At 39.6% G+C, this 13290-nt stretch overlaps 1 protein-coding gene across 5 annotated transcripts in view; it reads right to left on the reverse strand.

Moving 5' to 3' along the window:
* Positions 1–13290, reverse strand: part of LOC126325636 (nucleoprotein TPR-like) — a 263392-nt gene that overhangs the window by 178516 nt on the left and 71586 nt on the right. For all 5 annotated transcript variants that reach the window (XM_049995265.1, XM_049995267.1, XM_049995269.1 and 2 more), the window contains exons 10-12: positions 11142–11288; positions 9753–9968; positions 9301–9603 (exon numbers count right to left, since the gene is read on the reverse strand). In XM_049995265.1, coding sequence (XP_049851222.1) covers positions 9301–9603; positions 9753–9968; positions 11142–11288 — 666 coding nt within the window. The remainder of the gene's footprint in view (positions 1–9300; positions 9604–9752; positions 9969–11141; positions 11289–13290) is intronic.

The raw sequence follows: 13290 nt of genomic DNA on the forward strand, positions 1-13290 counted from the left end.
TTCATGACAGCTTCCACTCTCACAGGCATACGTTCAATCAGGTGCTGGAAGGTTTCTTGGGGAGTGGCAGCCCATTCTTCATGGAGTGTTACACTGAGGATAGGTATCAATGTCAGTTGGTGAGACCTGGCACGAAGTTGGCATTCCAAAACATCCCGAAGATGTTCTATAGGACTAAGGTAAGGACTCCGTGCAGGGCAGTTCATTACAGGAATGTTATTGTCATTGTAACCACTACACCACCGGCCAGGCATTATGAAAAGGTGCTCAATCATGTTGAAAGATGCAATCGCCATCCCCGAATTCTTCAACAGTGGGAAGCAAGAAGGTGTTTAAAACATCAATGTAGACCTGTGCTGTGATAGTGCTATGCAAAACAACAAGGGGTGAAGCCTCCTCCATGAAAAACACCACACCATAACACCACCACCTCCAAATTTTACTGTTGGCACTACACACGCTAGCAGATGACGTTCACCAGGCATTTGCCAGACACACACCCTACCAACAGATTGTCACAATTTGTACCATGATTCATCACTCCACACAATGTTTTTTCCACTATCCAATGTTTACGCTCCTTACACCAAGCAAGGCATCGATTGGCGTTTACCAGTATGATGTGTGGCTTATGAGCAGCTGCTCAACTATGAAATCCCACTTTTCTCACCTCCTGCCTAACTGCCATAGTACTTCCAGTGGATGGTGATGCAGTTTGGAATTTCTGTGTGATGGTTTGGATAGATGTCTGCCTATTACACATTACGATCTCCTTCAACTATCGGCAGTCTCCGTCAGTCAACAGGCAACGCCAGCCTGTGCACTTTTGTGCTGTACATGTCCCTTCACATTTCCACTTCACTATCACATCAGAAACATGGAACTAGTGATGTTTAGGAGTATGGAAATCTTGTGTACAAACATATAACACAAGTGACACCCAATCATCTGACCACGTTTGAAGTCCACGAGTTTCACAGAGTGCCCAATTCTGCTCTCTCATTATGTCTAATGTCTACTGTAGTCACAGATATGGAGTACCTGGTAGCAGGTGGTAGCACAATGCTCCTAACATGAAAAACATATGTTTTTGGGGGTGTCCAGATACTTCTGATCAAATAGTGTAGAACCTACTATATATGTTTCAGATTTTCACTTCATGTAATAATTAAGACCACAGTAATACGAAATTGAACAAATGCTTATATAATGAGTCAGTGGCTGTTATGAACATAGTACAGCAATCAAATGAATCATGTCCAATCTACTCCTCCCCCCTCCACCCCTTATTCACTTCTCCCTCGCCTCCATCCTCCCTTTACTGAATGCTTCTTTTTTTATATATAATATACAATAATCATGTTTTAAGAATATTTATGGAACATCATTCAGCATGATCTTGGCTCAAGGTCATGCAGGTGCCCTGCACTGAATGACCTGTATGTTTTGTTGATTTTCTGTTCACTTTTGCACTTAATAATGGCCATAGAGCTGAACTCTTGAGACTCTTAAATAAATAAGTATCAAATATACAACCAAGTGGCAGAATTTCATTAAAATATGAAGAATTGTTTAATATTAATCATAGGAAGGTATCAGTGTGCCATGCAATTATTAACACTGCCCAAACACTAATTAACCGAGTTATAACAGACCAAGGGAATACTTCCCTCCTACAAGCAGACCACTCAGCCTCATTCCTATGTAAAATCTACTAACCTGCAAAATGCTTCTACAGGTATGAAAGTAAGAGAACAGCACTGGCACCAGTATACACAAATGAAGAGAAGAGACTGTACAATAGCCTCAGTCAGTACCATTAAGTAACTATAAACCGTTTGTGCTTAACCAGGCTACCATTAACACAACAAAACTAGCGAACTATACAGAAATATATCTGTTGCTCCCTATGTTATAATCAGAGTCAGGATTTTTGGATTTTTACGATGCACCTTTTCTCAGGATAAATTAATGCTCTTCAGAAAGATACCACGGTGTGAATGTTGTTTCTTGTTTCGAAAAGACATTTTTTCATGCCCCTTTTCTCCTTCTGAGAGACCTTAATCCATTTTTTCCTCCAACCATGTTCGTAATCCCCTATTTTCTTTTGCTGTAGGTTTTCAGTAATCTTCTTGAGTGATCTTTGTAATTTATAAGAGGAATGGCTTGTGGGTTTAATTACATTTTGTTATAAGCTTTAATCACCAATAATTGCGTGGATATTCAAACACACTCACTTAGAAACAATAACTTGTTACATGACAACAACTCAGTATCTCTTTATTAGACTCCCATGCCGTGACATGCGGCCGATGCCGTTCGTAGCTACGAAGCGCTGCCACGCGGGCGGCAACGACGTGGTTGTTTTTTCGGTTATAGTTAGACAATAAATCACACATTTCTTGGAAGGACAGAGAGGCAGGTTCCCGCAGAGGGGCTAACTGAGATAGCAGCTGATAGATCCGTGGGGAAATCCAAGATAGAAATAACGACTTACACATAGGAGCGTCGACGACGCCGAAAGCCAAGAAGTGTTGCCGCAAACGCTTCTCAATCCTCCCAGTCTTCAGCGGCCTCGTCGTAAGGAGGGAATGGAGGCGGAGAAGAGGAAGACAGACGATGAGTAAGAGACGTCGACAACACCTGAATCGCAGCCGTCAGCTGTGTTTGTTGTGCCTGAATAGCAGCCATCAGCTGTGTTTTTTGCTCAATGAGCACTTGCATAAGCTGTTCCATGTCTGCCCCGTAACGAACACACAAATCCACAATGCAGTGAAAATATCCGACCTCGTCGCCAAAAAGTGTTATAACCTTTAATCACCAATAATTGCGTGGATATTCAAACACTCTCACTTAGAAACAATAACTTGTTACATGATAACAACTCAGTATCTCTTATTCGACTCCCGTGCTGTGACATGCGGCCGGTGCCGTTCGTAGCTAGGTGGCGCTCCCGCGCTCAGCAGAGTTGTGGAGCGCCTCTATCGCCGTTTGCACGTACTGTCGTGGCGGCAGTGTTAAATGTCGTGGCACTGTCACAACATATTTGTTTATAGTTTTGAATCAATATAAGATATTTAACTTTTAATTATCATTGCCTTAGCTTACAATGAACATTAATAGTACCACTGCCCCTTTTGGTACATGTAGGACTGGAAGCACATCTGTAATAATGGAAAATAATTGTGTGCGAGACTCTTCCAATTTCTCTCACTTTGCCGCTACACACAGCCTGCAAACAATCAAAATGAGAATATGGGTATTGCATTTTACCATTTCAATATCAAGAGAATCAGTATCCCACTGTTCATGAATTATGTTCATCATTAAATGAGTGTATTATTAGATTTGACCATGCCAAACGTGTCCAGCATCTGAGAAACTGTTCCATCTCAGGAATTCACACACAAGGTTCCATTGAAACTGACCGTTTTGTTATGCAATTAAGAAGTTTTGTTAGATGAAAAATACCAGTGAGATTGGATCAAACACATTTCCAGCACTAAGCATCAAAAGAACAAGACTCTTCAAAGAAACAAATCATGGCACACTATTACAAAATGCATTTGAACAATTCTTCAAAAAGCTAAATATTAATGAATTGAACATTGATTTGTGTGTGTGTGTGTGTGTGTGTGTGTGTGTGTGTGTGTGTGTGTGTTACAGGTGCTCAACATCGATGTTACAGTGCCCTTACGCACATTAGATGAAACAATACTGGCTAAAACGTTTAAAATTTTTGTCAAGCAGTAAGGAAGAAAGGTATAAAAGACAATCATTCACTCACTCTCATTAAACCACACAATCACATTATCTCACAAGCCTTAATAAAGCAGTGAAGGGTGAAAGCTGCTATTTCTAAAACTGAAACAGAAGTAAAACCACAGAAGAGCTACAACGAAAACAAAGATAAATGTGCATGGCCGACGAATTACAAAAGAGCATATGCCACTCACCCAGATAACACACATTAAGAACACAAGCTCCCAACATTTTTGGAAACAAGTTGCACAGAGGGCAGATCTGCCAGTAAATCTGCACAGTCCTCTGGTCCGAAAATAAAATCCAGTCTAGTAAAATGAGGGGCACAGTTACCTGCACGCCACAAGCACCACATGTTGGAGGATCCTTTTACCTGAGCAAGAATGCATGCTTGAGAGAACTGTGACCTATGTAAGGACGAGGAAAAGCAGGACCTCAGACCATCTTCATGGCCACAAGAAGGTATACCACAACTGCATTGTGGGCTTTACGAGACACAGCTTATAATCAGTCATTTCCAGCCACTCGTCTTTCCATCAGCATCTGACTCTGTACCTCAACAGCGAGGTGAGTACATGCGGGGGAATGGCACACTGAAATAACCGAGAATTTATCAAGACATGTCTCCTTGGCTGCATATCTGCCCTTTCGTATCCTGCAATACCCATGTGCCCTGGCACCTACCAGAAGGACACCTCTTTCCCCATTCATTTTACCCAGAGGAGGGCATCCTGAATATTCTGAACTACTTTATCAGCTGGTCAGCTAGATATAAGAGTTGCATCGAGAAAAGAGTCCCCCAGCTTAGACCCGTCTGTGAAGAAAGCTACAAAGCCCTGGCGCTCATTTAAATCTCAAAAAATTTGGCATTAAAAACAGAAGAAGATATGCAATCACTCCTGCACTTCACTAAATCTAAAATTACTTTGGCCACTTGCACTAACCAGGGTAGCAGTTGGTAAAAACACTAGATTTGAGCCTGTACATGACCCACGCCAAGGGTCTCAAGCACACATTCTGCACAGATACAAAATGGTCTTGTTGCCCGTAATGATTCATTAAGAGGAGTTCTATAGCTGGATGAGCAATGGTAGGGTGTGCTGGAGCAGTGGAAGTAGCGAGGGGCTGACATACCTGACACACCATGAGAAGCTCCTACCAGATGGTACAGACAGTCCACCAGCCTCGGCACAAAAGATATGAGTATGGGGCAGGTCCTATAAGGGCCGTGGACCACCTGATCTCTTCATGGTGGTCAGAATCAATGATTTTAAGGTACGAAGGCCTCGCTGACCCATACACTGTACATCCATAGTCCAGCCGTGATCGAACAAAAGCCCTACAAAAACTGGAGCAGAAGCTCCCTTCCACTCCCCAAGACCTATGTAAGACACCTCAAAATTTTCAGTGTGTTTGGGCCATTACTTTCAGGTCCATCAGGTGTAGAAACCAAGGCAACATCAAGTCAAAAATGAGGCCCAAAAACTGCACAGAGTCTTTAAAAGGGAGAATAGTGTTCCACAGGTAAATTAAAAATAGGATGAGAATGATTAAAATGAAACACACACACACACACACACACACACACACACACACACACACACACACCTTCTCCGTAGAAAATGTAAAATCAGTCTTTGCAGCCGCCCACTTCTCCACCATCTTCAATGGAAGCCGCAACTAATAAAATGATGCTGAAATGCTGGAGGAGGAAAAGAAAACTGAAAAACTGCCCACAAATAAGGAGCAACGTACAGGACTCTTTACGGTGGATGTGATACTGTGGATGGCTGTGGCAAAGAGTAAATTATTCAATGGACAGTATTTTTCAGTACAGGTATTTCATTCATTCCAAGGAAGTGTCGATTTGTGACATCATCCAGACACGAGTTGACTTTAATCTGAATCCATTTTAGCAAACTAATAATTTCACTAAATTTTATTGATTATGAAATACAAGTTCTTAAAGTTTATTCAGAATCAGAAATGTTTGATTAGTAATTACATGCCATAATTTATTTGTTTAATATAAAGGTATTTTAAATTTTAGTGTGAATTTGTATGTGGCTTTTACTCTGACACGAGTTATCACTTAAGAGTGCTAAAAGTGCATGTGTACAATTTGCTGACCTATGTGTTGAATTTTATTTTGTGATCTTGACCCGAATGGAGAGTAAATCCAGTTTCATTTAAACTTTACATGTGATACACACATCACATTATTACAAAAGAGTCATTTAGCCCATTAGGGAAAACTGGAACCTGTGTGCTCGATTTGATATACGTTACACGCCAATGCATAATCGAGCTGTCCATTAAATCTCGTACAATAGTTGCAAATGCATTTGGACTTCATGCACGAAGTTGGAAATTAATTTTTTAACAACTGATAATTTTGACAAAAAAACCGAAATTTTATTCAAAATATGGAGGTTCAGTTTTAATTGAGACATATATCACCTTGTTTATTACGTTGCATTGCCTAACAATGCTGTAAAGCAGCTTAATCAATTCATTAGAACGATTTGCAACATAGTAAGGACCATTACACACACAGAATGTTACACAAAGTTTGCTAACCGCATGAGAGTGTTTTTCTTTCCAAAAAATGCCAAAAAACCTTAGCAGTTTCGAAAGTTAAATTATTAACTGTTGTCTAACTTCATTGATTGTCGTACACCACTACGGAACTTCTTGTATCGTGTCTCTTCACAAGAGATCTCAAGAAGCCGGGATACACAAGAAGAAGAAGAAGACTAAATAAGAGGCATCGGTATAAGGGATCACCATTCTTCTGCTCAAAACTATTCGACAGCATGTCACCAACTCTGAAGTGAAAAAAGCACTTTGATAAAAAGTACCAAATAAAGATGGGGAGATGGCCACAAAAGCACCATTGGCAGAGCTGTCCTACAACAACGTGGTTCCGAGTAGTAATGCATGCCTTACCGATACAGAAAAACATACCTACCCAATGCCGTTTATGCAGGAAAGCCTGCTGAATAGCTGCCACTAGCAAGATCAGGTAGTCAACAGTGGATTGAAATCTGCTGAAACTACACTGGGAGTAGTTAAAGTGCTTAGTCTATAACATCCACATCAGATGACAGTTAACCATGCACTCCAAGGTATTTTCTACACAGCTTGTTAAGGCAACACCAGTAATTACTGGGAGACATTCGGTCATTTCCCAGTTTAGAAAGAGGGGTCAAAGTTGACTCCCTCTACGAGTTGGGAAGTTATCTGTGTGCCATATTGAATTCAAACTCTGTAAGAGGGTTTCTTTGGACAGTGATTTGAGTTCCACAGCATGCAGTATTGGATCTGGTTGTGACCGAGTGCAATATCAAGAGCTTCAGAGTGGAATCCAGCTCCCACATGGAGAATAGGCAGTTGTAGGACTCCAAATTATTAGACTGGAAGTCCAACTCACCCCTTTCCATGGTTGCACAGGAGCAAGGGAACCCTGGATCCCGGCTGGCAGTGGCAATATTCAGCACAAAATGCTCTGCTGTAGTTTGTATAGTAGATAACTCATGTTATGTGGTCCACCCACTCCTGGATGCTGCTGCAGCACTCAAATGCAGCCAGCTGGCCAAACAGCATCCACCTGACACTGCTGATCATCCATTGTGGCTGCTTCCTTTCAGTGATAGCTCCATTTAGTAGGTGAATACAGAGTGGGAAATGATCAATGGAATGAAGGTCGTCAGTGCCTTCCCACTGAAAAGAGTAAGTAAATGCTGGAAAGCAAAAACAGAGGTTAATGGCTGAGAATGTCCCCGTAGCAGCACAGAAATGAGTGGAAGTGCCTGTGTCGAGGATGCACAGCTTGTGAGACATCATGAGGATCTCCAAAATCCCTCAACACTGATTTTTGTGCAGCTCTTATACAAGCAGGAATACCACTTAGTAAGGTGAAACATTCAACCTTCAAAGGATTTCTTCAAAAATACACAAAGATGTCATTGCTCAATGAGAGTACATTAAAACACACACACACACACACACACACACACACACACACACACACACACACACTTCCAACAAACCACACAAAGAATCCAGGAGGAAATGTCTGGGTGTGACATGGGAATCATTCTAGATGAAAACACAGACTCAATTGAACAATATTTTTTGAACATTTTAGTTTGTCCCTTAGCAGAGGAGAAAGTTTAGCCTACGTTGTTAAAAATGTATGAGCTGAAGAAAGCCAATGCCAGTACTGAAACATTTACATGCTTGGTCCATGTCCTTTATAGGTTTTAAGAATCCGGAAGGAACTTCCAAGCCATTTTGAAGCCTGCAGGCAAATCACTTGCTAGGGATTTTTGACAAGTGTGCTGCTATAACGTGTGAGAATTCTGACAAGATTAAAGTGTCCGTGTTTTCTTTCACTCCAGCTGACATAGGTGCAATTTCCAATACATAATAACTTCTGCTACTGGAGAAAATACATAATTTGTTGGCAGAACTAGTTTACATCCATAGTTACAAGTACTTGACTGTAGCTAATAAATGATTAGAAGAACAAGGTCTTGGAAGGGAGAAACAATGGAATATTTTTACTTCTGTGAGGGGGCAGTTAGATGGCTTTGACAAAGATAAACTTGTATAGTCTTCAGGAGAATCCAGATCTGTAGAGCCGCCATTCCAAGTGAGTACAAAGTTTGTCTCGAAGGTTTCTGTGGATGTTGAAAGAAGTTTTAACATCTACAAAGATATTCTATTTTTTAATGGATGCTGACTTAGTTTAAAAATGTAGAGTGCTAAATGTCTAAGAACAACATCCATGATTTTTCCTTCTTCTGAAGAGTGATGATTTGATATACTTGTTTGTAATTCAATAAAGTAGAACAGGAGAAAGATAATTTGTTGAATTAGTTAAGTAAATCATCACCTTTTTGGCCCTTTTTACCTTATTTTAGCACCTGGTCCATTCCTTTTTCGTCATCTGAAATTTGCACCCAAGAATCCTAACTATGATTATAATGAACAACTGTTGTTTCTTTCTGACATCTGATTAAAATTTGATACCAATCTGTTCATTCGCATCACCTCAATAAAGGCAGATGTTTTCCTGACAAGACAATGGCGCACATTTATGACAACTTTGAAATTTAAAAAATGTCTGACATCACAAATTCAATACAAGAAGATTTTATGTATCTTACTGATATGGTAGTCATTGTATCACTGCTGAATAATCATGACAAGGAAGTGAAGAGCGAGATTAACTGCAATGTTGCCAACATACATATTCCAGTATTTGTTTTCCACCTACATGCAGAATATCTATTTTTCTGACTTTCATGCCAAAGATGAAACTGAAAATAAATTTAAAACAAATGCTGTTTTTTTGACAACAGACTGATGTTGAATCACCACCACCACCACCACCACCTATAACTACAACACTACTTCCACAGACATTATCATACACCTCTCAGAGAGAGTAATTTAAAATAAATGTTTATTTCTTATATTTAATACATTAATTTACTTGCAGTCTAACTTATATACCAACAGTATACTTACATCTTTAATAGCAACAATTGTTTGCTCATGCTTAGCTATTGATTCAACATATATCTGGTTTCGTTTCTCAAGAGCATCAACCTGCGCACGATAAACATCAGTGCTGTCTTTTAATGCCTTAGCACAGCGATCTGCATATTCGGCCTGTGCCACAATGCGGGCATAGTCAGAACGAATTTTGTGAAGTTCAGTTTGAGCAGTTTCCAACTGTTCAGTCAAGTGTTTCTCATGTGCCTGTCTTTCTTTGCGGTATGTTTCAGCTTCAGCCAGTGCCTCTTGAAGAGCCTTTCTGGTCTCTCCCAACTGCCAAAAGAATTAAAAGATTATATCATGCCAAACAACTTTACTGGATAGAACCTAACAATGACGAGGCCACAGGATGTGGATGACAGGGACAAAAACAACAGAGAATTACTTCCACAAAGATAAGCACGCTGGTTACTAAAACTTACCTCTTTAATGCTTGTACTCCTCTCTATGTGAGCTGTGCCATCTGGAGTAGTTGTAATAACTGATGAAGTGTCACTTACATCTTTCCCTTCTCTTGCCTGGATATACAAGTTGCGGTACATATCACGCTGTCGCAACAATGTCTCTATCATTTTCTCACACCGTTCATTTCTCTCAGTCATACTGTGCATTTGCTCTGCGTAAGATACTAAATGGGCCTGTCGAGGTAGTAAAAGAATAAGTAGAGTTGTCAGTAACATTTTTATCACTTATAAGAAACTATAACACTTCCACTGCAAGCACATTTGATTCAAAATGTATTGTTAAAAATAAACACTATATTTCATTTGGGTAAAGTACATCAAGCTTATTACACAAACCAATATACTGATGCATTAAGGAAGGAAGAAATATTAAGGTATAACCTGACATTGATGATGAGATCATCAGAGATGGAATACAAGCTCAGGCTGCGGAAAAAATGTGGAAGGAAATCAGCTGTGCCCATTCAAAGGAACAATCCTGGCATTCACTTTAAGAGGTTTGGGGAAATCATGGAACAACAAAATCTGGGTGACCAGACAGTGATATGAACCTCTGTCCTAAACACTAGTCCAGCTCACTCAGTTTGAGACAGTAGTAGAAAATCACCACAGACGAATTTAGCTGACAGGGAAGTCTATTTAGCTGACAGTTGCAGTCTTATTTAGGGTACTATGGTACACTGATAATTTTACCGAAAAGCCGTAGATACCAACAAATAACTTTTTTTTTTTCTGCAAGAGCAAAATTTCTTGATATCTTCCTTGAACTCAACACATTTGACACAACGGTATTCATACACTTTTTCCAATGAGAATTTCTCTCTCTCTCTCTCTCTCTCTCTCTCTCTCTCTCTCTCTCTCTCTCTCTCTCTCTCTCAAAACTCTACATGACATTTGTTTGGAGCACAGACAATCCCTCATGTGATAAAATTTGGAGTACCTGCTAGGTAGAGACCTATGAACCCAAGCTCATGCAGTTGCCATCATCCTGTCTTGGTGCAAGATTAGTTTTCTGCACACAAACATTTAAACTCCTGCTTCGACTCATTTTACAAACAGTTCAATTACATTTTTCAAAAGGCAATCATAAAACTAATCTCCAAGTCTTACACAACAGCTGCCAAAGGCAAAAAGAAAAAAATGTACTAAAGAAGTTTGTGACTTTATTCAAAGAACTCAAAATTAGGCATGCCTTGCAACAGAAATAATGTTACAAGTAACTTCTGAGCAGGCCAATTAACCCCCCCCCCCCCCCCGCACGCGCGCACACACGTACACAGAGAGAGAGAGAGAGAGAGAGAGAGAGAGAGAGAGAGAGAGAGAGAGAGAGAGTGCTAGCTATGTTACCTTCAGTTCCTTAACTTCATCAGACTCTTTTTCTTCTTCTTTCTCACTCTCAGAACTCAGTTCCCGTATTTTTGCCAGCAGCTTCTGATTATTCTTCTGCAGTTCTTCTATGGAGCTGAAAGTTACTAATTCTTCTGCCTGCACAACCTGAAAAATGTTCAGCAGATAAATGAAGTACATAGCTAATGCAGCTGTAAATCATAACAAAAGACATAGTAACATTATGATTTGTAATTGTAAAACTTCTAGAGCTGATATAAATCAGGTTTTTAAATCAGTATTCACTTCCACAGTGACATCTGGACTTTAGGACTTGGGGCATGGTCCAAGGCATATTTTTCTTTTTCCATCCTTTACTACAGGAAACAAAATTAGAGTACATGGATATAAGAAAAAAAATTTACTTTTTTTCTGACTTTAGTGTTATTTTTGCTCTATTCAGTGTTGTTCTTTGCTGATCTGTTGTTGTTTGAAAGCTTACTTTTCAATTGTGCTCTTTACATTTGTTGTATTTCATTGTTTTTCAATATGGTGTTGAATATAAACCTATCAATTATAGTATTAACATTAAACATCTCATTTGATTTCATTACACGCACACGCACACGCACACACACACACACACACACACACACACACACACACACACACACACACACACACACACACACTCTTTACTCCAAATCTACTGAAATTAAACCGAGTTGTTGTTAGTAGAGTTCATAATAGCTGAAGACATGAAATTTTAAAAAAGGCCCTAAGTACCATAACAACAATATTTGGAAGTTGGTTGTTAAAATGGATTTACAGCCAATCCCAGTAATGTACAGAAGGCTCAAACTGCCACAAATGAAAATGTAGTACTACATGCAACTGCTGTTCACATATGAAAGGCACTATGTTCCTTGCACTTACCCCTCGGTGTTAGATAAAATTATGGAGGCGACGAATGTTAGTAATAGTTTAAGTGAAAGAAAACAATGACAAATAGAAGGAGAAAGTACTGAGGCTGCAATAAGGAAAACATTGAAAAATAGAGGGCAAGAAATCTAAGGCCAAGCAACACATATATTCTACATCTAGACATCTACATGACTCCTCTGCAATTCACATTTAAGTGCTTGGCAGAGGGTTCATTGAACCACAATCATACTATCTCTCTACTATTCCACTCCCGAACAGCGAGCGGGAAAAACGAACACCTAAACCTTTATGTTCAAGCTCTGATTTCTCTTATTTTATTTTGATGATCATTCCTACCTATGTAGGTTGGGCTCAACAAAATATTTTCGCATTCGGAAGAGAAAGTTGGTGACTGAAATTTCGTAAAAAGGTCTTGCCGCGACGAAAAACGTCTATGCTGTAATGACTTCCATCCCAACTCGTGTATCATATCTGCCACACTCTCTCCCCTATAACGCTGCCCTTTTTTGCACCCTTTCGATGTCCTCCGTCAATATTCCTGCAACAGCTTGTCTAGCACAAGAAGTGTTATTGCTTATCACTATTCTACGCCATACCTGGATAGATTGTTTATTTTTACTGCTTTTGGATGAAAGCAACAAGCAGTACAATTAAATTATGTTGACTGTGATTATATATATATATATATATTATTCAAAAAACCTTCTGAGGTACACTGCACAGGATTCTTCTCTTTGCTTTCAAAGAGAATGTGCTTGGAAGTATAAATGAAAGAACTTCAGCTATGAATATAAAGTCTGTTTGAAGTTTATTAAGTCTTTTAAGATACTGGAAGCAAGGGAGTTACTTGGTGGTGTTCAGGCAAGTATTTCATGTTAAAAGATGACATCATGGTAACTAGGATGACCCTTCACAGAGCAGGCAACAAGTAACTGGGCATTAGACTGTTCCAGAAGAAGAAAGGCCTTACCATGTACAAGGAAACAAGAGGCAGTAAAATTCACACAGAAAATTCAGTGTATAAACTGAATACCATGTGGTCTAGCAAATAAATCTTTTTTACAAGCACGAAGTCACTACAGCAGGAGCAAGACTGAAAAGGAATACCTGAGTCCGAATATTAATAAAACATAGAATGTTCTAATGCCTTCAAGAACATTAATGGTGATTCACAAATGACATGATACTTATAAGGATCATTTCCCTAACCTCTTTTTCCATCCTC

The sequence above is a fragment of the Schistocerca gregaria genome, chromosome 2, assembly GCF_023897955.1.
Source record: "Schistocerca gregaria isolate iqSchGreg1 chromosome 2, iqSchGreg1.2, whole genome shotgun sequence".
Taxonomy (NCBI): Eukaryota; Metazoa; Arthropoda; class Insecta; order Orthoptera; family Acrididae; genus Schistocerca; species Schistocerca gregaria.